A 22528-nucleotide genomic window follows, 5' to 3' on the forward strand; every position below is an offset into this window, starting at 1 on the left:
GTTAGTCTCCATGTATGCATAATATGTCAAAATGTATTCTACAGTATATATAACTAAAAAGAACAATAAAGTTTCTTAAAAAAACAAAAATACAGACCAGTGGCATCCATATTCAGAGAATATGACACTGGAAATTGAAACATAGTAATGAATAGGTTTTCTGACAACTCACATTCCCAGGAAGCATGAACAGTGTCCTTGCCCAATGTAGAGCCTCTGTTTTATTTGACCCTGAATATATGCCCCAAGGGCATTACTCCTGTTTTGGGTGGCAAAAGCCAGGTGGTGTCTGAAAGCAGCTTCTGTCCCTATCCCACATGATTCTAATACCTGGTTTCTTTATCTAATCTTGAATATTCTATGAGGAACATTTATCCTGCATGACAAAGGTCCAGGGCCTGACTGTGATGTCGCCCTTTCCATTCCTTTTGGATTCTAGCCCTTAGGGGCTCAGGCAAAGCAGAGTCAGCTTTTTCCACAACTGGCAAGGCCATACCTTTCAGCTTGGAATGGATTCTGCTAAATTTTGAAGATATCCCTGATAGTCACAGACACCGTCAGCTTGCAGGAAGTATCTACCATGGGGTCAGTCACCAGGAAAGGAATTATTGCTCATAGGTTTCAACTTGCCAATGTAGTATCTTCTGTTGCCACCCTCTGTTACTGGATAATTCACGGAACACTGTTTGGAAATAGCAGTAAGTTATTCATGATCTGAGAAAGCCCAAGTGTGTAAGATCTGTGTGGTTCAGATAGAGTTTTCTTGGCTCTCTGTGTTTCCTATACATGTCAAAGTCATCTGGACTTCTGGGCTATGATTGCTTGGGTTCACATATATGGAAATTGGAGGCAAATATGTTTCCGTCAGTGCTTCTGCCACCTGTCCAAAGATTGCTGTGCAGTTTGGCCTCAGCTACAGCTATCTTTTTTTCTTCTATGCAGTTAGGTGGTTCTGTGCATTTATATTTAGAGGCTCAGCTCATTGCTGCTGCAGCTGCTACTTCACCAATGGGAGCATTGGTGGTCATCACCCAATTCCTTTGGGGCCAAAGACTTAAACTGAAAAGTCTCAAGAGTAAATCCCTGTCTTCTAAAAAGAATAAGTGTGAAGGCTTATTAATGATGGCAATATGTTGTTGTGCTGCAGTTTAAAATGAATATGTTTTCCATAAAGTCATTTGATTGAATCCAATTGTAAATTTTCACTGCAAAATAAGTCTGTACCTCAATTCTAACTTGACCTTGTAAGTGGGACATAGTCTTCCTCTAAACTTAGTTCAGTCAGTAAATAAACTCCTCAAGAAGAATTCAGAGATATGCTTTTGGTGGTTGCCCCTTGTTCTGGGAACACATAGAATAGCCTCAGGGAAGATTGCTTGAGCCTCTATAATGGCTTTCTCCTGGGCAAGTGTGCCACTCATGGTACATTGACTTACAAATGTCTCCTCAGATGCATTTGTCCTCTATGATCCAGGCCGAAATTCCTAATTCTTAAAGAACTGCTTAATGTGAAGATTAAAATTCCATAGTTAGACTGCCTATGGTCACATTGCCCGTTGCTCATAGCAGCCTACTTTGGGACCCCACAACTTCACCTCTTGCTTCAATTTTCCTTTTGGTAAAATTAAGATGGGTAGTATAGCCCCCTTAGAATTGTGCCTGGCACATTGCCAGCTTTCAAAACTGGTAGCTGATATTCTTGTTATTGTATCTGTTTACCAACTGGTGGAGGAAGAAGAGAAATTTTGATGTATAAGTATATCTAACTCTGATTATCCCCCTCTTTATAACAACTATGTTTGGAAAAAAAAATGAAACTGATATGGAGAGAGACAGAGAGGAATTGCCTCCTTCTACCGGAGATGAAATAAGTGTGGAATTTGCTTGTTTCTAACACTTGAATTTCAAAGGCAAACTTGATGTTTATCTATTTGTGTTTAAATATTGTGGAACTTTTGAGTTCTGGGGTTCCATCATTTGGGAACATCAGTTCTGCAGAAATGCTGTAAGAAGTAATATAGAGTAAATGAGTGGGTTTCAAACACTTTTTCTTCTTCTTTCTTATTTCTTCTTCTCTTTTAGCATAGGACCAAATTCAAACACATGCAGGACCCCAAAGATAGAAAATGTAGCTTCTCCGGGTAAAGGGGGCCTCACCTTCTATCTAGCAACTCTAAAAGTTCCTTCTCAGCCCCCACTTGTCCATGGGTGGTAGAGATGATGACTTCAGAAGTGCTTAGTAAGCAATGGTTGCATTGCCTACAGGGCTTGTGGACTCAAGTCCTATCAGGAGACTGAGCTCATACAGTAGAGAAGCTGAAAAGAGACCCAGGCCATAGATTTCCTGGTCACTACAACCTCTTGAGCCCTGAAATGTTGTGACTATTGAGTTCTGACTACAGGAGCATTTGGAACATTTAACATCGTGCAGACCACTGAAACCCCATAACTTTTAGTGCCTTGTGACTACTAGAGCATTTAGAAGTACACTGTGCAGTTTAGATGCCTTCTAGAACCTTGAAACTTTGTAATTATGTTTTCTTTTTAATTTTTTAAAATTAATTCATTTATTTTACAGTAGAATGCATTTTGATACATAGTACACACATGGAGCACAACTTCTCATTCCTCTGGCTGTACATGGTTCAGAGTCACTCCACTAGTATAACCATTCATGTATATAGGGTAATAATGTCCATATCTTTCTACCACCATTTTATCCCCACAAAACCACCCCTCCCCTTCATTCTCCTCTATACAAACCACAGTTCCTTCATTCTATCCCCCATGCCACTATGGATCTGATAATCAGAGGAAACATTCTGCTTTTGATTTGGGGGGAATTGGATTATCCTACTTAGCATGGTATTCTCTAGCCCATCCATTTACCTGCAAATGCTATGATTTCATTCTTCTTTAAGGCTGAGTAATATTCTATTGTGTATATGTACTTCATTTTCTTTATCCATTCATCTGTCAGAGAGCATCTTGGTTGGTTCCACTGTTTACCTATTGTGAATTGAGCTGTAATTATGTTTTCAAAAGTAGCATTTAAAATACTTAAAAGAACTTTGAGAGTTTTACTGTCCAGTAGTGCAGCCACTAAGGCACTTCAATGTCAATTCACTGCCTTCTGTCTTATCAAATTTCTGATAAGAATCCCACAGTCTTTTAAATGATTCCATGTTTGTCGGTAAAGTATCATTTTCTTCTGGTTTTCTTCATCTGTTTTCCTTCATCCTCGGTTTGTAAGTACTCTTGTTGTGTCTTGGCATGGACTTCTTTGGGTTTTTTCCTTTTGAGGTTTGCTAAGCTGTTCTTTCATCACATTTGAAAAATTAAACCATACTTTCTTTCTGTGCTGTACTCTATCCTCTCATTTTACATCTCTGATGACATTAACACTAGCCCATCCCATAGGTCCCTAAAGCTATATTCATGAAAAATTACAAGAGCAGCAGTAGCAACAACAAACTTTCTTCTCTCCATTGTTTTCTTGGATCAAACTCTGTTGACAGATCATCCTGGGCACTGTACACATGGTGGCTCTCAGGGCCACGGTCTTGCTTTCACTGATCACTAAGGCCTGCTTCTGTTCAGAGTCTGTGAAGATGGTTGTCATTTCTAGGTTTCTGGCTGCTACCCATAACCTCCTCTGAGGTGTGGACTTGCACGGACCCAAATATCCCACCCTCCCCCCAACTGCCCTGGGGGTTTCTAACTCTTTATTTGGGCACACTTAATTTTACAAAATTTGGTATCCCTAGAATCCCCCAAAAGGGCAATTCCACATGGGTGTACGTGACTATTATGTCAGTAGCAACCCTGAGACCATTTAGCATCTCCAGTTCCCCAAGCCCATGTTCTGGCTCCCTGGGACCTCTGGCAGCATCCAGGAAGAGACTGGGGTACAGAGACTGCATGGCATGCAGTGAACCCAGCCACTGCTTGCAATCAGGCCCATCCTGCCCACTGGTCCACATCTTTCTTCCCTGAAGAGTCTATTGTGGAGATGATGCTACAGAATACTGCGGAATCTCTAGTGCCTTTCCTGATGTGTCTTCTCCGCCCTTTCTACACACCACAGGGAGAGGCCTGAAGACAGGCCAAAGCAATCCACTCAAATGGAATCAATTCTACAGTGGCTCCAAGGGAGAACCTTTGCCTACACTAGGTCAAGAGGAGTGAGTCCTTGTCTATATTAGCTCAAGCCAAGTGAGTCACCATCTAAACTGGCTCAAGGCACAGAAGTATCTACCCTGAATAGGAGAGGGAGGCAAAGTGGTCCAGGCCGTGGACTGGGCTCTTGCCCTTGCCCAGAGACCTCCCTCTATGGGCCCCTGTCTTTTTTTAAACCTGATTTTTTTTTCAATAAATCTTTGGAAAATCAATTTTTCAAACAACTTGTGAAAATACAAATTTATTTTTTAAAAAAATATTTAATGATAGCAGAATGCATTACAATTCTTATTACACATATACAGCATAATTTTTCATATCTCTGGTTGTATATAAAGTATGTTGACACCAATTCGTGTCTTCATACATGTACTTTGAATAATGATGTCCCTCACATTCCACCATCCTTACTAACCCCTGCCCCCTACCTTTCCCTACCATCTCTCTGATTATCTAGAGTTTGTCTATTCCTCCCATGCTCCCCCTCCCTACCCCACTATGAATCAGCCTCCTTATATCAGAGAAAATATTCAGCATTTGTTTTTTGGGGATTGGCTAACTTCACTTAGTATTATCTTCTCCAACCCCCTCCACTTACCTGAAAATGCCATGATTTTATTCTCTTATTGCTGAGTAATATTCCATTGTGTATATATGCCACATTTTTAACCCATTCATCCACTGAAGGGCATCTAGGTTGGTTCCACAGTTTAGCTATTTGTGCTGCTATAAACATTGATGCCACAGAATACTGCAGAATCTCTAGTGCCTTTCCTGATGTATCTTCTCCAATGGCTACTACCCAATGGCTGTGTCCCTATAGTATGCTGTTTTTAAGTCCTTTGGGTATAATCTGAGGAGAGGTATAGCTGGGTCAAATGGTGGTTCTATTCCCAGATTTCTAAGAAATATCCATACTGCTTTCCATATTGGCTGCACCGATTTGCAGTCCCACCAGCAATGTATGAGTGTGTCTTTTCCCCCACATGGTCACCAACACTTATTGTTGTTTATCTTTATAATAGCTGCCATTCTGACTGTAGTGAGATGATATCTTAGAGTAGTTTTGATTTGCATTTCTCTAATTGCTAGAGATGATGAACATTTTTTCTTATGTTTGTTGATTGATTGTATATCCTCTTCTGAGAAGTGTCTATTCAGGTCCTTGGCCCATTTGTTGATTGGGTTATTTGTTTTGGTACTTAGGTTTTTTGAGTTCTTTGTATACTTAGAGATTGGTGCTCTTTCTGATGTGTGAAGGATAAAAATTTGCTCCCAGGATGTAGGTTCTCTGTTCACCTCACAGATTGTTTCTTTTGCTGAGAAGAAACTTTTAAATTTGAATCCTTCATCTAACAGAAGAAAAAGGAGGCCCTAATCTTCATCATGTGGGATTAGGCCCCAACTTCCTTAGTAAGACTCCTATAGTGCAAGAAAACAGAAATTTATTAAAAATCACGTCTGCTATCCCAGAGAAGAGCAGGGCAGGGGAAAGTGTCCCAGGGAAAAGAGTCTCTGATGTCTCTGGTAGGTGGGGGCACAGGAAAGTCCTTGTGGATCCAGATGGCTCCTGGCCAGAATCCACACAGAGGAGCCTGAGCCAGCTGGCATGCCTCACTCCTACAGCTGTTTGAGTCCACTTCCTGACTGATGCCCTAGCCATGTCAGGATGCTTAGAGCTCGGGGTTTTCAGGCTATCCATTGGTCTGTCTCTCACGTGTGCAGGTTCACTGAAGTTACTCTGTTTTGGAACCTAGGGTATCTGTTTTGGAACCTAGGGAGCCACTCTTCTGGAGTGGAGCCCAGGAAAGCACTGCACACAGCAGCAGAGTTATTCAGGCAGGTCGCAATCCTCCTACTGACCCCTCTCCAGCCCCAGGTTCTCTCATGGGACTGTCCTGTCGAGGTCCCCTGGGAGGCCGAGCTGCCATCTTCTGCTATCCGCCTATGAGGGTTGGGCCTCATGCCATTGGTGCCCAGGGTCCTGCTGGGAGGCCAGGCTGGAAGGGGGTGTCTTCACATGGAGGAAGTGGAGAGGAATGGCAGGCACATTGGCACGTACACGCTCTTCTGCCCTCACGGCTTGGCCTCCTCAGGCCACTGCTGCTCACAGGGCAAGGGAAAGGCAGGCTCACTGGTGCCCTTGTTGGGGCGGACACTGGGAGGATCCACTGTGGGGCCTGGGTGAGGCCCAGCCACCTGATGACACACAGGCTTTGCCCAGAGCATGCAGCCTGTCCCCTGGCTTCTCTGGTGTTGGAGGATGAGGTAGGTAGCCATGGCCTCATCGAATTGATGATTTGCCAGAGACAACCAGTCATTATAGAGGTTGTAACCCATGTCAACATCATGGTCAGATGGCGGGGTCAGGCTGCTTGGGGAGTGGCTCTCTGGGATGACTGGGTTAAGAGTCCTCACCCTGGCTCAGCTATGGGTGTCCCATTACCTGCTCCAGGGTGGGCCTCTGTGTGGGGTCCACTGTCAGGATTTGCTGGATGAGGCTGCGTGCTCCCTTGGATACATGTGGGGGAATGTTGTAGCTTGTCTGCAAGATCTGCTCTGCAGCCCCTTAGTGGTGCTTGCCCATGAATGTCCTTTGCCCTGTGAGCATGAGTGACACCCAGGCTCCAGACATATGTCGAGGCACCTTTGATTCCCTTCCCCTGGATGACTTCAGGGGTGCAGTACAGGAGAGTGCCCCTGAATTCCTTCAGCCCAGGCATGAAGCTGGTGCTCAGGCCAAAGTCAATGAGCTTTATTGACCCCTGGCATCCACCACAAAGTTCTCTGGCTTGAGGCCCAGGTGTGCACATGACAGTAGTGCACAACATGCACCATCTCCCTGAACACTCTGCAGACTGTCTCCTCCGCTATGCCTCCATCCTTCGGGATGTGACGCCATAGCTGTCCTCCATCTGCATGCTCCATAACAAGGCACATATTGTGGGTGGTCTCAATGACCTGAAAGAGCTGGATCACATTTTGGTGTTCCAGGGCCATCAACAAATCCCGTTCACACAGCACAGGCTTGTTCCCCTCTTTCTGGCACCACCTTCCCAAAGCCCCCTTCCCCAATGGCCCTCAGGACATGATAATGGTCCATGAGGGCCTTCTCGTAGCAGGAGCTGGGCCCCTGCACCACTACACTACTCTTGCTACTTTCTGCACATCCTAAACTGGAATATCCATGAAGAATGCTAGCTTAAAAAAAAAAAAAAAACTGACAAACCCAAACAAAACACGAAAACCAACAACCAAATCTCAAAACATAAACCAACCAAACAAAAAACCCAGATCAAAAAACCAACAGCAAATCACCACAAAAACCAACCACCAACCACCAAACACGCTAACTATCTGGGAGTCCAACAAGTCACTGCCAAGAGCTTCCAGTACTTATGGACAAAAACTCACCCACAGCCACTCTCTTATATAGCTGGTGTTTGAGATTGTCTCACAGTGGCTCCTTGTGAAGTCAGAGCAAGAAATGACCCAGGCACCCTAGGTGTCATCTCATGTTGGGGCCTCCAGGACCTTTTTGACTTTCATGATAAGATAGGAAAGGACTCTGGAAGCTTTTTGTATCTGTGGGTCATGGAGACTGATATTTACATGTTTAGAGATTAAAACCAGTAGGATACTTCAATGGTTTTTTGAGTCTGAAAATCTGTAAGACCTTTCAACTTTCAAAGATCTCATCATATCTACACTCAAACTATTTAATTCCTCTTTCTTCCAACTCAGAATGATTGGGGTTCAAGGGATGGTAGCACTTCACTCATATTGTGATGCTGTAACAAAATGCTCTGGTCCCTAGGACTCTTCCAGAGCTAGGCATTAACACCTATGGGATTGAGAGGGTAGGAGTGTTCATCATCATTTAACCAGGTTCTCATCAGGTTTCTTGCTAGGAACCTGGAATGTGAAAAGTGGTGGGTTGATATATTCAAAATGATAAGGGAGAAAATATGCAAACCGAGAATCCAAGAACCAGCAAAAGTGTCCTTCCCATTAGCGGAAGAAATGGAGGCATTCCCACATACCTGGGTCCCTTCCTGCTGCTGTAACAAAATACCTTAGACTGGGTAATTTATTAATAATAGAAATCCCCTTCCCACCTTTCTGGAAACTGGCAAGTCCAAGATCAAAGGGGCTTGTTGCTATATTCTCACTTGATGGGAGGGCCAGAAGGGTTGACCACATTCTCTCAAGCCCTGCATTTTGTTTTGTTTTGTATTTTTTTTTTTTTGGACATACTGGCCATTGAACCCAGGGCCTCAGGCATGTCAAGAAACTGCTGTACAAAACTGAAGTACTTCCCTAGCCCCCCAGATTTCCTTTTTTTTTTGGAAGATGATGTCTCTCTAAGTTGCTCAGACTGGGCTTCAATGTGTGATCCTCCTTCCTCATGTCCCGAGTTGAGAGTCCATGTATGTTGAATGCCCCCGTGGCTGGAGGAGAAGGGTGCCTGGAGACATGTCCTGGAAGGGTGCTTCGTCCCTATGATCTTTGCTCCATCTTCTCTCTGCCCCTTCCTGTGCCTCTTTGCTGCCCTGAAATGAGCAGCTTTCTTTTACTGGGCCCCTCCCCCATGAGGGCTGCTTCACCTTGGGCCCAGAACAATTGAGTCAGCCATCTGTGGTCTGAGACCTCTGAACCTGGGATCCCCAGCTAATTTTTTTCTCCTCTACGTTGTTCTTGTTGGGTGTCTTGGCCACTGCAATGGAAAAGCTCATTAAAACACCATCATAAGCCACCACGCCCAGCTTGACATATGTACTTTGTGTGTGTGTGTGTGTGTGTGTGTTATGTGTATGTGCAAGGGGGTGTGCTGGGAAGTGAATCAGTCCTTGTGCATGCTGGAGAAGCACTCTTAAGGTTCACGTCACATCCCTGTGGTTGGAGCCTCATGGCCTAACCACCTGCTCAAGGCCCACTGCTCAATGCCATTAAATTGAGGCTCAACAGGAATTTTGGAGACAAACACATTCCAACCACAGCACCCGATAAACAAGAGCCCAAGGAGTTGGTCCCTACTAGATGTGCCCTGTGTGAGGGGAGTCCTTCAGGTTGACCTGAAGGACACCAGATTAGGAACTCAGATCTCCATGAAGGCAGAAATATCTCTGGTAAAGCCTATTTATGAGAATTTAAAAAGCTAGTGCCACTTTTGTTTTCTACAGCATATAAGAGAATAATGTAGCAGAAAACCCCAACTATATTCTGTAGTATTGAACACATAGTGCATACACACGTCATATTGTGACATCAGTAGCAGAAGCTTTCTCTACACTACTGAAGTTGCCCTGCTGCAGATTTGCATCAGAGTGGTGTCCCTTTCCCATGTTAAATGGAATCCCCAATGGGAAGCACAAAGAAATACCTATAGACATACACAAAGTGAGAGATACAAGAATTAAAATGTTTCAGCACAAACATTAACAAAACAGGAGAGAAGATAGTCATGTATAGACATAAGTCACAATGAATCAAATCTTGCCCTAATCTCCTTATCAGGAAGAAAGCCACGCCAAACCAAGAGTCCACCGGCTCTCCATATAGGGACACTAGCCAGGCTGAATCATGAGCTCACCCCAGCCCCTTATGACCCCCCATCATAGGTAATTATATCATAATAATGCCACTTCTAAAAATAAAAGACTTTACCCTTAAATGTGGAGTTTTGAACCTACACATGTCTTTGGGAAGTGGAGGACCAAGTATTAATCCATAACCTTCCCTGGTCCTTCCTATAGGAGAGTTTTTACCAATAGGTGTTGAATTTTTTCATATAATTATTTTGTATCAATCTATATCATCATAAGTCTTTCTTGGTTTGTCCATGAAGTGCCTTATGTAGGGACATTTGTATCTACATTCATGATGGACTTGAGTCTGTCAATTTGGGGTTTTGTTCATGGCTTTAGTCTGGAACCGTCTTTTCTGGTTTCATGGCTGGGTAATACCAGCTTCATGAAATACATTGTAATAAATGTTTATATAAATTGGTATTAATCCTTCTTCAAATATGTGGCAGAATTCTCCAGTGATATCACCTATATACCTAAAGATCTTTGTGGAGCTTTTCTCATTAGGAACTTAATTTTCTTGATAGTTACCCAGCCACCTAAAGGTTCCTGTTGTTGTGGTAGTTCCCGCTTCTCCAGAAATTTTCCACTTCATCCGTATTTTACGGGTTTGTACAGTATCACTGATGTTAAGTCTTCATGTTTATTTTTTTCTTTGTGCTGGTTTTGGGTTTATTTTGATCCTTATTTTCTGTTTCTGAGTGTGGAAGTTTAGATTATTGATTTGAGAACTTTCTACTTACCTAATGTCAGCATTTGATGCTATGAATCTCTCTCTAAGCAGTGTTTTCATTGCATCCACAAACTTGATATGATGTATTTTAATTGTTGTTCAGTTCCAGATATCTTCTCAGTTTTTCCCTTCAATAGTCAAAACATCTTAAAAAGAGAAAAATAGCCTCTTCCATTTACCCATATATTTGTTTTTTTTTCTCTATATCCCTGATGCCCACATTTCCTTCCAGTGTCATTATGAAGGACCAAGTATTATTTTTGTAACAATTTTTCTGGCTCTTAGCTTTGCTTTATATGAAGATGTATTTATTTTTCCTTCTTTTCTGAAGAATATTTTTGATATATGGGATTTTGGTTTCCTTAGTGGCTGGCTATACTACAGGACAATGATTTTGCTACTAAGTACTTGCCAAGTGACTGGTTGAAATTGAAATATATTGTTAGAGTAAAATAGGCACCAAATCTGGTACTGAAAGAAAAAATATATATATAGGTGGAAATAAATAAAATTAAACTTGAAGTATATAACTAAAATTAAACCACCTATTTCTTTTTACTTTTTAAATGTTACTTCAAGGAGATTTTAAACTATGTGTGGCTCCTATTGTATTAGACATCATTGTGTATCTTTGTCAACACAGGCACATTTACAAATGGGAAGTTAAGCATATGTGACTGTCACCTCCTCTGTCTTCCCAGGTTTCTTGCCTTTAGTTTGTCCAGTCACGAATTCTGAAATCACAGTGTTGTTGGACTGATTGTCATCAGCAAATTGAATCACTACCTGAAAGCAACATCATTTTCCTCTCATTCTTTTTCATTAATTTAACTACTTCAGAAACAAACATGACCCAGTGTGCTATGAATAGATCTTATAAATCTTATAAATTTCAGATTCACTTTCTCAGCCAATGAAAACAAAATATCAAAAAACCCTCTATTTCTCCTGGTGCTAATTGGACAGGATGGTTCCCTGCTGTCATTTTTGCAGGGAGCTGGATGAACCAAGAGCAGGAGACTAGCAGGGCCTGTGCCCTGTGCCCCCTCCGCTGGGTGGAGGCCTCTGCTTGTACCCTGGAGTGGACCCCAGAAATGGACCCCAAGAGGCAAGGGAGTGGACCCCAGAAGGCAGCTCCACCTCTGAGAAGAGTGGCTTGAAACCCCTCAGTGCTGTTCTCTGTCCCTCATATCCTATGCAGCAGTGGCTTGAACGTTATCACCTTCTCTGCAGTCACTGACTGTGAGAAAATAGCTCTGGCAATGTTTATTCAGTGTGTGCAGCCTGATAGCAAAATGCCTGCCCTGTGTTTGTCTGATTTATTTTCTTGATCTTCAGCCATTTAAAAAATAAACAAAACTGTCAACAAGAAATATATCTGAAGATTAGGTGTAGGTTGGGGGTGGAGAAGAAGCCTAGGAGAGGAACATCTGTGCCCATTTGCTTTACTCCTACCAACAGAGATGGTGCTTTTTGCCCATTGTTGACTTTGAAGACATGCTTAAGGCTTCCCTGCTGAGCCCACAGGGAGCTTCCCTTCAAACCCAGTGATTAAGTGCATGAATCTGGTAGTTTTTCAAAGAAGGTGGAATAATTATAATCTACGAGCAACCCTTTGGGAAAAAGAAGATGAAAATGAGGAAGAAGAGCAAATATCACTAATCTCTTTCTCTGCAAATCTTGAGTTGAAAATCAAAATAGATATGTTTCCTCTGACTTTGGCTTTGGCTAGATAATCTGTTCACACAGAAGCCCAGGACCCAGAACATAGCAGCCCCTGAGTTGTGTCAACAGAAGAACAAGTTGCAGAAGCAGTTGACAGGGTATGTCTGCCCTCCCTCAGATATACCAGAGGTTTGGCAGACTCCAGAGGAACACCAATCAAGGCCCTGTCTCAACTCAGACTCTCCTTCACTCCACAATGCACCTAGGACTGTTGCTTCTGGCACATGTCTACTCTCTTCTGAGACAAGCAGGGCCCAGAGACTCAGACCCACAGCAGAATGCCAAGGAGCAAGGCCAAGGCCATGGTAGAATGAGGATGTGTCATCAAGGCCTGGGACTGAGCAGTACCATCCCTAGACAAGCCTGTGAAGGGACAGGGCAGTAAAGAGTAATACAGACACAAGGGGACAGGACTAAGCTTGAGTCCTCATACTTTGACAAGAGAGCTTGACTCCAGTGTGCTATGAATAGATCTTATAAATCTGTGAATTTCAGATTCACTTTTTAAGTCAATGAAAACAAAATATCAAAAAACCCTCTATTTCTCCTGGTGCTGATTGGACAGAATGGTTCCCTGCTGTTATTTTGCAGGGAGCTGGGTGAAGGTAGGGAAGAAAGCAGCTCAGAATCTCCAAGTCTTTGGAGCTTGGCTACTGATGCTTTCTGTGGAGCAGCTGCAGCCAAGCCTGGGTAGGAGAATGTTAAAGGCCTGAGACAGCTCTGGTCTGCTGCTGTCTTCTCACAATGGTGGTCAGACTAATAGCTATGTATTGGCATCATGGGGCTCACAGTAAGGAAACAAGGTCGTGCAGACTGTGCATGGTATAAAAAAATGTAAACTCCATTGTAAAAAAAAAAAAAGGAAGAATTATTGTTAACTGGAGAATGAAAATGTTATTTAAAATTTTGCTTGCTAAAAATACTTTATCACTCAAACCATTTTTTACCAAAACGAGTATAATTCTAAAGTAAAAGGACAAAACATTTACCCTAATTCCATCGTTTTTAGTAATCATACTGGTTGGTTTGTTGATGTCTGGATTTTTTATCCCACCCTTGTCCACAGGCATATGACATATATGTTTTTTTAAACATGGGATTGAACCCAGAGGAGCCCTACCACTGAGCTACGTCCCCATCCCTTATATGTTTTTATTTTGAGACAAGGCCTGGCTAAGTTGTTGAGGCTGACCTCAAACTTGTGACCATTCCTGCTACAGCCTCCTGAGTAGCTGGGATTACAGGTATTTACCACTATATCCAGTGGCACATGATATTTTTACATCATCGTAATTATCCTACATATAGTTAAAAGTCTTTTAATTTATTTACAAAAGGTGCTAGATGACACAGAGGTCTGTATTTCTACATAGGCTTCATGATTTGTCAGTTACGGATTTTAAAGACTTTTACAACATGCAGTGATTTAGACAGTTTTCCCTGCTGCTGGACATTTTAGAATTCTTCACATAAATACAATGACTACTGTTGTGTTTATATTTTTCCTTCTTTTGGATTGTTTTCTGAAGATACATTGTTAAAACAGAGACTTAACACACCAAAGTTGCTACAAAGATAAAGTGATTTTTGTTCTGTATTTTGGTGTATATTTCTACATTTCTTTCCAGTTAAAATCAGTAAAAAGTGTGCATGTCTCATTTTCATTGCAACTTTATCAGCCCCAGATGATATATTTTTACATATTTTTGCTAGTTTTAATGTTTTCAAAAGCAGTGTAATTTTTATTTTAAATTTGTTTTTAGTTCTTATTAATATTATTTTTTTCAGCTCCTCCTTGAGTGATATGATCACACATACCCTGAATAAAGGCAAATGCTTTGAAGTAAAAGTATGTAATTAATTTTGTTTGGCTGGGCTTTCAGCATCCTAAATCAAGAGTAATCATTTTAAAAGTGCTCTGTTTTCCACTGCAAGTATTATTTTGTCCATCAATTTCCATATTTTCTTCTGATATGTATTTTATTAAATATTTAAATTTATTTATACCATCACATTCCATGCAAGAGAAAATGCTTTTATAAAATGCATTCAAATAATTAAAGTCTAAGGCCAAAGCAATGGGAAGGACAATTGTGCACCTCTTGTGGTCCTTATTAATTGGTCCACATGCACACACATCTCCGACCAGCCGCCTTTGTCTGGCTTGTCAGAGGACATTAGCTGAGACTGATTCTGAAGCCACTTCCTGGCTCCCAAATGGACATAGTCACTAAGAAAGAAAGAAAGACTCATTTATCAGAATAAAAACTTCGCTGCGTAAGTGAGGATTGTGCAAGGCATATTTTATGCATCATTATCTGGGCCTGATTAGCAACGATGGAGATTGGTCCTCAATTTTAACAATCAGCGGAAAAGAACCTTCAGCTTTCACTAAAGAGAGACAATTGCCTTAGACATGTCTCTGTGTTTTCTGCACAATAGGAAAATAGAGGCAATAGCCCTTGCAAAGACAGCTCTCAAATTGTTTTGGCAGCAGTTGTCTCACGGATGCCATTGTCCTCTTGACGCAAATCAAGCACCACCCCGCTCTCCTGAGCAGGCGGGCTGACATCTTCTGGGACACTCTGAGCCACAGGGGGATGTATTGTGCCTCTTGGCCTCAGACATGGCCAGACCACCTGGTTGGCAAAGCCCAAGCTTTGGAGCAGGTACACCTAGCTCTGAATGCTGGTGTGACTTTGTGCAGATCTCTGAGGCTCTCTGTATATACTTTCCTATCTGTACAATGATGATAACAACACTACCTATCTCATAAATTGCTTGTGCGGATTCTAATAAGATAATGTATAATAAAGAGGTCTGTTCAGGGCTTGGCATGAGACGGTCACCTGCTCTGAAACAAAGGCTTGCCAGGCCATCTCCTCCTATTGGGTCTCAGAGGAGGCAATCGGGGAAGAGCATGAGAGGCAAGGATAGGAGCTCTTGTACTGTTACAGTGGCTACATGTTTGGTGTCACCTTTGCCATTATCTTCATGTTCCCAGTGGCAGGCCAGGGAAGCACAGCTCTGTGGGTGGCATGATCAGCCCTCCCCCTCATGCTCCTGTCCCCTCCATCACCTGCCCAGTACAAGAACTAAGCCAGAATAAAAGCATGACAAAGGAACAGATCAAAGAATATATAAAAGCCCCTTATTATAGAGGAATGGCAAGTCTATCCTTTTTCAGAATTTGGCAGGTAGGTCACCGCTAGGGACGGCACAGATGAAGGTATGAGCTTAAAAAGTTGACAGGGCTTCTGGAAACCACCCAAGGAGTTTGAAATGTCCTCCCCACTGTTCTCTTGACAATGTGAACTGTATGACCATGTCCTGTGCCAGAGCCTATAGCCTTCATCACTGGGGCCCTGAGGGTCACTGAGAGAAAACCCAAGTGCTCAGGGACAGCTTAACACATAGAAATGAGCTGGACCAGCTCCTGGCTACCATATTACATGTGCATACCGGGGATTCATATTCCTACTCCTTATTACCAGGTGCTAGGTATAGGTGACTGCGCCAGGTGACACAAGTATGCAAGCATTTCCCATTGCACATGAACTTGTTTTGTGCAGCAGAATTATTTTTAATTTTATTTATTTTTTATTTCAGATTTTTATTTTTTTAATTTATATATGACAGCAGACTGTATTACAATTCTTACTACACATATAGAGCACAATTTTTCATATCTCTTGTTGTGTACACAGTATATTTACACCAATTCATGTCTTCATACCTGTACTTTGGATAATAATGATGATCACATTCCACCATCACTAATAACCCCATACCCATTCCTGTCCCCTTCAACTCCTCTGCCCTATCTAGAGTTCATCTATTCCTCCCATGCTCCCGCTCCCTATCCCACTATGAATTAGCCTTTATGTCAGAGAAAACATTCAGCATTTGTTTTTTGGGGATTGGCTAATTTCTTTTTATTATTATTAGTTGTTCAAAACATTACATAGCTCTTGACATCTCATATTTCATACATTTGATTCAAGTGGGTTATGAACCCCCATTTTTACCCCTTATACAGATTGCAGAATCACATCGGTTATACATCCATGTTTTTACATACTGCCATACTAGTGTCTGTTGTATTCTTCTGCCTTTCCTATCCTCTACTATCACCCCCCCTCCCCTCCCCTCCCCTCCCATCTTCTCTCTCTACCCCATCTATTGTAGTTCATTTCTCTCCCTTGTTTTTTTCCCCTTTCCCCTCACTTCCTCTTACATGCAATTTTGTATAACGATGGGGGTCTCCTTCCATTTCCATGCAATTTCCCTCCTCTCTCCCTTTCCCTCCCACCTCTCGTCCCTGTTTAATATTAATCTTCTTCTCATGCTCTTCCTCCCTGCTCTGTTCTTAGTTGCTCTCCTTATATCAAAGAAGACATTTGGCATTTGTTTTTTTAGGGATTGGCTAGCTTCACTTAGCATAATCTGCTCTAGTGCCATCCATTTCCCTGCAAATGCCATGATTTTGTCATTTTTTAGTGCTGAATAATACTCCATTGTGTATAAATGCCACATTTTTTTATCCATTAATCTATTGAAGGGCATCTAGGTTGGTTCCACAGTCTAGCTATTGTGAATTGTGCTGCTATGAACATCGATGTAGCAGTATCCCTATAGTACACTCTTTTAAGGTCTTTAGGGAATAGTCCGAGAAGGGGAATAGCTGGGTCAAATGGTGGTTCCATTCCCAGCTTTCCAAGGAATCTCCATACTGCTTTCCAAATTGGTCGCACCAATTTGCAGTCCCACCAGCAATGTACAATTGTACCCTTTTCCTCACATCCTCGCCAGCACTTGTTGTTGTTTGACTTCATAATGCTATGGGTGTCCTATTAAGGAATTTGGAGCCCGACCCCACAGTATGTAGATTGGAGCCAAGTTTTTCTTCTATCAGACGCAGAGTCTCTGTTTTGATATCAAGCTCCTTGATCCATTTTGAATTAACTTTTGTGCATGGCGAGAGAAAGGGATTCAGATTCATTTTGTTGCATATGGATTTCCAGTTTTCCCAGCACCATTTGTTGAAGATGTTATCCTTCCTCCATTGCATGCTTTTAGCCCCTTTGTCAAATATAAGATAGTTGTAATTTTGTGGATTGATCTCTGTGTCCTCTATTCTGTACCATTGGTCCACCTGCCTGTTTTGGTACCAGTGCCATGCTGTTTTTGTTACTATTGCTCTGTAGTATAGTTTGAAGTCTGGTATCGCTATACTGCCTAATTCACTCTTCCTGCTTAGAATTGTGCAGCAGAATTTAAAATTGGACTTCAGGCTGCAGACTGAATGGCACTTTGTGTGGTTTGGGTATTGCTAACACTTTGGGATCACATGCACACACATACCCCAAATATACCAAATACCACCTTCAAACCACATCACATACAACACATTCACCTCATATATGCACACATGCCACATACACATCTCCAATACACACATGCTCACATATACACTCATACCATACATATGCACATAGACATCACTCACAAATACACAATCTGTCAGTAGTTCCAAGGGCAATGGTGGGCTAAACAGTACGTGACTGCTTGAATTTGATGAACTGTCCCATTCTCAAATATTTCTAGAAAGGAGTTCATTAAATCAATACTGAGAGAAGTAAATAAGTGCTTTTTCTTACTCTTTGGACTTCCCTAGATCTGAGAAAGCTATAATAGTCTTAAATAATGATGAAGAACTATTCATTACTGGACAATTCCATAAGACCTTGGCAGAACTTGATGAAGACCTAGAAGGTAAGAGCCACCAACCTACTCTTTTGGTGGTATACTATGTGGCCATATCTGTTGAAGTTTAGTATTTCTGAGTACACTTTTGTATAAGTACCCAGGGAAGAAGTCTTCAGAGGGTTTTACAGCATCATCCTAGAGATAGGACTTGAGGGCTGAACTCTCAGGAGGTCTTGAACTTGAAGGTTGAACTGGACTTGAGGACTGAGCTCTCAGGGGAGCATGGTTTTTAATGGACATCTTTCCATCAGGGCTCCAAGCAGTACATGGAAATGTCTGAATGACTGCTTAAGATGTGCTTAATTAATGTGCTCTGATTAATACTAATTTTGCACATTAAAAAGTATCCCATATACATTTAAGAAAATGAAAAGGTCTGGATAGGGAAACAGAAGGTGCACAAAGATAAATAGATGTTTTTATTAAAACTTGTAACCCTTTACTTGCTAAAAAGGAAAGGCACAAAGTTTTGTCCATTAGACCCATTTATATAGGAGCATCCCATGGAACGTTTTATTCTGTTGCTATATGGGGGGCAGGGAATAATACTATTAAGGTCAGGGCAGGTGCAAATAATTTCAGTAAACAAATAAAAAAATCTTTCAAACAAAAGAGCTATGTTACTTTCTCTAAGGCACAAATTGAAAGTAAACTAGAAATTTGATGTTGCTGATGCCTTAAAACAAGAAAGAGGAAACAGATTATAAAACTGATCAGTAGTTGCGTTCAACTTGCTTTCCAGTTTCTTTCCCAGCTATGATTGACGTAGCTGTACAGTGTCCCACAATCTGTGAACACATAACCCACTGCCTCACTCAGCAGTTAGAAGAGTTGATGACTCTGTGGAACACAGGCTTGGTCATTCTCTCTTTAAGAAGTTAAAGCTAGAGCAAGTTTTGTATGTCTTGCCATGCTCCTGGTGGGCACCAGAAATGCAGAGGTCAAGTTCACTTTCATGCTTCTGTGTTGAAAATAGATTTTTCCAGAAGCTTGGATTTAGAAATCTATTTCTTATTGAACAGCATTGGCAAAATGTTACAACTGAACAATTACCTGGAAGCATCATAGATCTGCAAACAGATCTTTTGTAGTTTATGAAAGTTGAAATTCTGGCCCCAGGTAATGTAGATTACAATTAAAAAATAAATTTTAACACAAGTGTAAGTAGTTTACTCAAAGTCGCTCTAGGGAAGTCAAAGTCATGGTCATGATTAGGTCATCAGTATGGTGATTGTGCATGCCATGTTGACCAGTGACTTGCATTTGTCTTTCTTTCAGAAATGGAAGAGAGTTATGAAACAGACACTAGCTCACTAACCAGCTCCACAAATGGTGTGTCCCACCACAGTATGCAGGATGCCATCATCCCCAACAGTGACGCAGATTCCATCCCAGTGACGTTCATCGGGGAAGTTTCAGATGATCCTATAGATTCAGGACTGTTTTCCAATAGAAACAACAATGCTGGTTCTTTTGACGTGGGGAGCGTTGCCTGCAGAAGAGACCCCCAGGCCTCATTTCAGGCTGGGCACAGCCAGCCTCATGAAAGGATGAGGGAAGAAGCTCCTGACCCCTACACTCCTTCCTATGACCTCAGAAAGGAAACCCAATCCAGTACCTCTCAAGATGGGAATTTCGTTGAAATAGGGCCCAAGGTGACTTCTTTCATTTCAAAACTTCAAATAGATGGCCTAAATGCAAAGGAGAAAGGGAAAGTGCCTGTTCTGGCTTTTAGTGAGACAACACATCCTGCCCAGAGGGTGAATTTACAGCCAAAAAGTGAAAAGGAAAGCAACGGAAAAACCACTGTCTCAGTACCACCATCATGGTATCAGCAAGGCCAAACCCCCAGGGGAAGTTACGGACTGAAGTGCGGCCTCACTACCTACAAAATTGTTCCTCCCAAGTCAGAGATGAGATGCTATGACAGAAATGTGTCCCTCTCCACGGGCGCCATTAAGATTGATGAGCTGGGGAACCTAGTGAGCCCCCATGTGAACAGCAGCAGGACCATACCCATCTCATCATCTGTTATTGAAACAGAAGCTCAACCCATTGGGAAAGTCAAGGAGTTCTGGAGGTGCAGCTCATTGGAGAAGCAGCTGAACCAGCCCACAGATTGTTCAGCCAGGAGGAACCCCTCCGCCACCACCACCACCATACCAGCCAAGCCACAGCCCAATAACAGACTCCAGGTGGCCCCAACATTGACTGCACCCCAGCAGCAGGCTGGCCCCCAAGAATGCAGGACACACCTGGAAGAGGGGAGTAGCCGACCACCTTCCTCAGTCACTTGTCACATGAAAGTGCCAGCAGCTAACACCACAGAAGTCACATTCCTCAAACCTCAGAGAAGAACATCCAGCCAGTATGTGGCCTCTGCGATTGCCAAGCGGATCGGACCTCCCAAAGTCCATACTGATGTGGTGAGGCAGCACAATAATGTGGAAAAGTGTCATGTGGGTAGAGTACCAAAGCTACCAGGAGAGCCTGTCACTTTGAAGCATGATACAGCCCCCAACCTGTACTCAGAGGCACGAGGACATACACATGAGGCAAAGCAGCCTGGCGTCAGCCTTCCCAGCAATGCTGGGGGAGAGTCAGCCGCGGGAGCCCAGCCTAGAGGGGAGGTCAGCAGCACATGTGGGAAGTTGTCTACTCAAGACTGTCCTGCCACTGTCCACAGAAGCTCTTATTTCCCACTAGTCAGATCTTCCCAGAAGGATCATGTTTCTGTGGGACAGAGCTGTGGTTTCAATGAAAAGCAAGGCGCGAGTAACCAAAAGACCAGCTCAGCATCTGACCCTGGGCTCACACTGGACAGGGCACACCCGCCCCCTCCATGCCTGGCAGATGCTCAGAGCTCCAGCAGGGCACTGGTGAATGGCTATACAGGGGCCCCAGACAAAAGCAAGCCTCCTGACTCTCCCAAAGTGCCCAGCACTAGTAGCCACATTGTCCTAGAAATGGAACAAAAACCCAATTCATTATCTACAGATGTGCATGAAACAGATGGTACATTGCCACCCAGCATTTTTGGGCCAAAGAAAAAATTTAAACCTGTTGTCCAGAGGCCAGTTCCAAAAGATACATCCTTGCACAGCGCCCTGATGGAAGCCATCCACTCTGCAGGAGGGAAGGAAAAACTCCGCAAGGTGAATGCAGTGGCCATGGGGGAAACAGGTGAAGGGATGTCCTGACCAGAATACCCACACCTGTCCTAGATTTTTATAAGAGGATCAGAGGAGAGACAGGAAAAGCATAGCAATAAGGATTAACACCCAGGTTTCATTTTTAACTAGAATGTCTGTCTCCTCCTTTCCTCAAGAATATTTGAATAGAACTAGTAAAGAGGCTAAAATGAATGTGTTTTGGTTTTTCAGGCTCAAACATGAGAGTAAAAGATGTCAGTCAATGAATGTCCATCCACCCGGCAGGAGAAATAGAGATGCTGTATGGTGGGACCCTGCACATATTGGACTTCAAACATTGTGTGTTAGTCACCTTTCTAGCACCCTGACATAAAACCTCAGATACCCAACTTAAATAAAAGACAGGTTTATTTTGGCTCACAGATTGGAGGTTTCAGTTTATAGTCAGCTGACCTATTACTTTTGGACCTGTGGAAAGGCATCACATTATGGTGGGAGTACATGGTGGGGCAGATTTGCTTACCTGATGGCCAGGAAGCCAAAGGAGAGAATTAGAGACCAGCACCTCATATATCCTTGAAGGCCACTCCCCAATAACCTAGGACATCCCACTAGGCTCCACATCCTAATGATTCCCCCACTTTCCAAGCTGAGGACCAAGCCTTTAACACATGAGCCTCTGGAACATTTAAGACCCAAATTATAGCATACTGAAGTGGGCAAATAAAAAATCCAGACAACACCACTGCTTTACTCTGCAATCCTGTGTTGTTTAGCAGTGGAGATACAATCTAAGAACTGTGTTGCTTATTGTTATCATCATTATGCAAACATCATGGAGTGGGCTCACACAAAACTGTATGGTATAGATCAGTCACTAGACATGGCCTCTTGCTGCATCAAGAGACATGGTAGGTTGGGCATGGTGGCACACATCTGTAATCCCAGCAGTATAAGGGACTGAGGCAGGAGGATTATGAGTTCAAAGCCAGCCTCAGCAAAAGTGAGGCCCTAAGCAACTCAGTAAGACCCTGTCTCTAAATAAAATACAAAATAGAGCTGGGGATGTGGCTCAGTGGTCGAGTGCCCCTTAGTTCAATCCCTAGTACCAAGGAAAAAAGGCATGGTAGACACAAGGTGTGTGAGACTGCTGCTGATGTAACATGGCACATTGTATACAAAACATTATTTTACAAGTAGGAGTTTGCTGTAATCATAAAAATTATAGTATAGTAAATACATAAATCATAACTTAGTCATTTGTTATTATTATCAAGAATTATGTGCCATGTGTAATTGTCCATACTATCCTTTTATATGACTGGCAGCACATAGATTTGTTTATAGCAGCATCACCCAAATGTGTGAGCAAAGACTACAGG

At 42.5% G+C, this 22528-nt stretch overlaps 1 protein-coding gene across 13 annotated transcripts in view; it reads left to right on the top strand.

Moving 5' to 3' along the window:
• Positions 1 to 22528, top strand: part of Cobl (cordon-bleu WH2 repeat protein) — a 287464-nt gene that overhangs the window by 246557 nt on the left and 18379 nt on the right. For all 13 annotated transcript variants that reach the window (XM_046451290.2, XM_058581944.1, XM_058581938.1 and 10 more), the window contains 2 exons: positions 17903 to 18000; positions 19273 to 21149. In XM_046451290.2, the coding sequence (XP_046307246.1) occupies positions 17903 to 18000; positions 19273 to 21149 (1975 nt within the window). The remainder of the gene's footprint in view (positions 1 to 17902; positions 18001 to 19272; positions 21150 to 22528) is intronic.

The sequence above is a fragment of the Marmota monax genome, unplaced genomic scaffold (genome assembly GCF_021218885.2).
Source record: "Marmota monax isolate L192 unplaced genomic scaffold, Marmota_monax_Labrador192_F-V1.1 WCK01_AAM20220418_F8-fsc00430, whole genome shotgun sequence".
NCBI lineage: Eukaryota > Metazoa > Chordata > Mammalia > Rodentia > Sciuridae > Marmota > Marmota monax.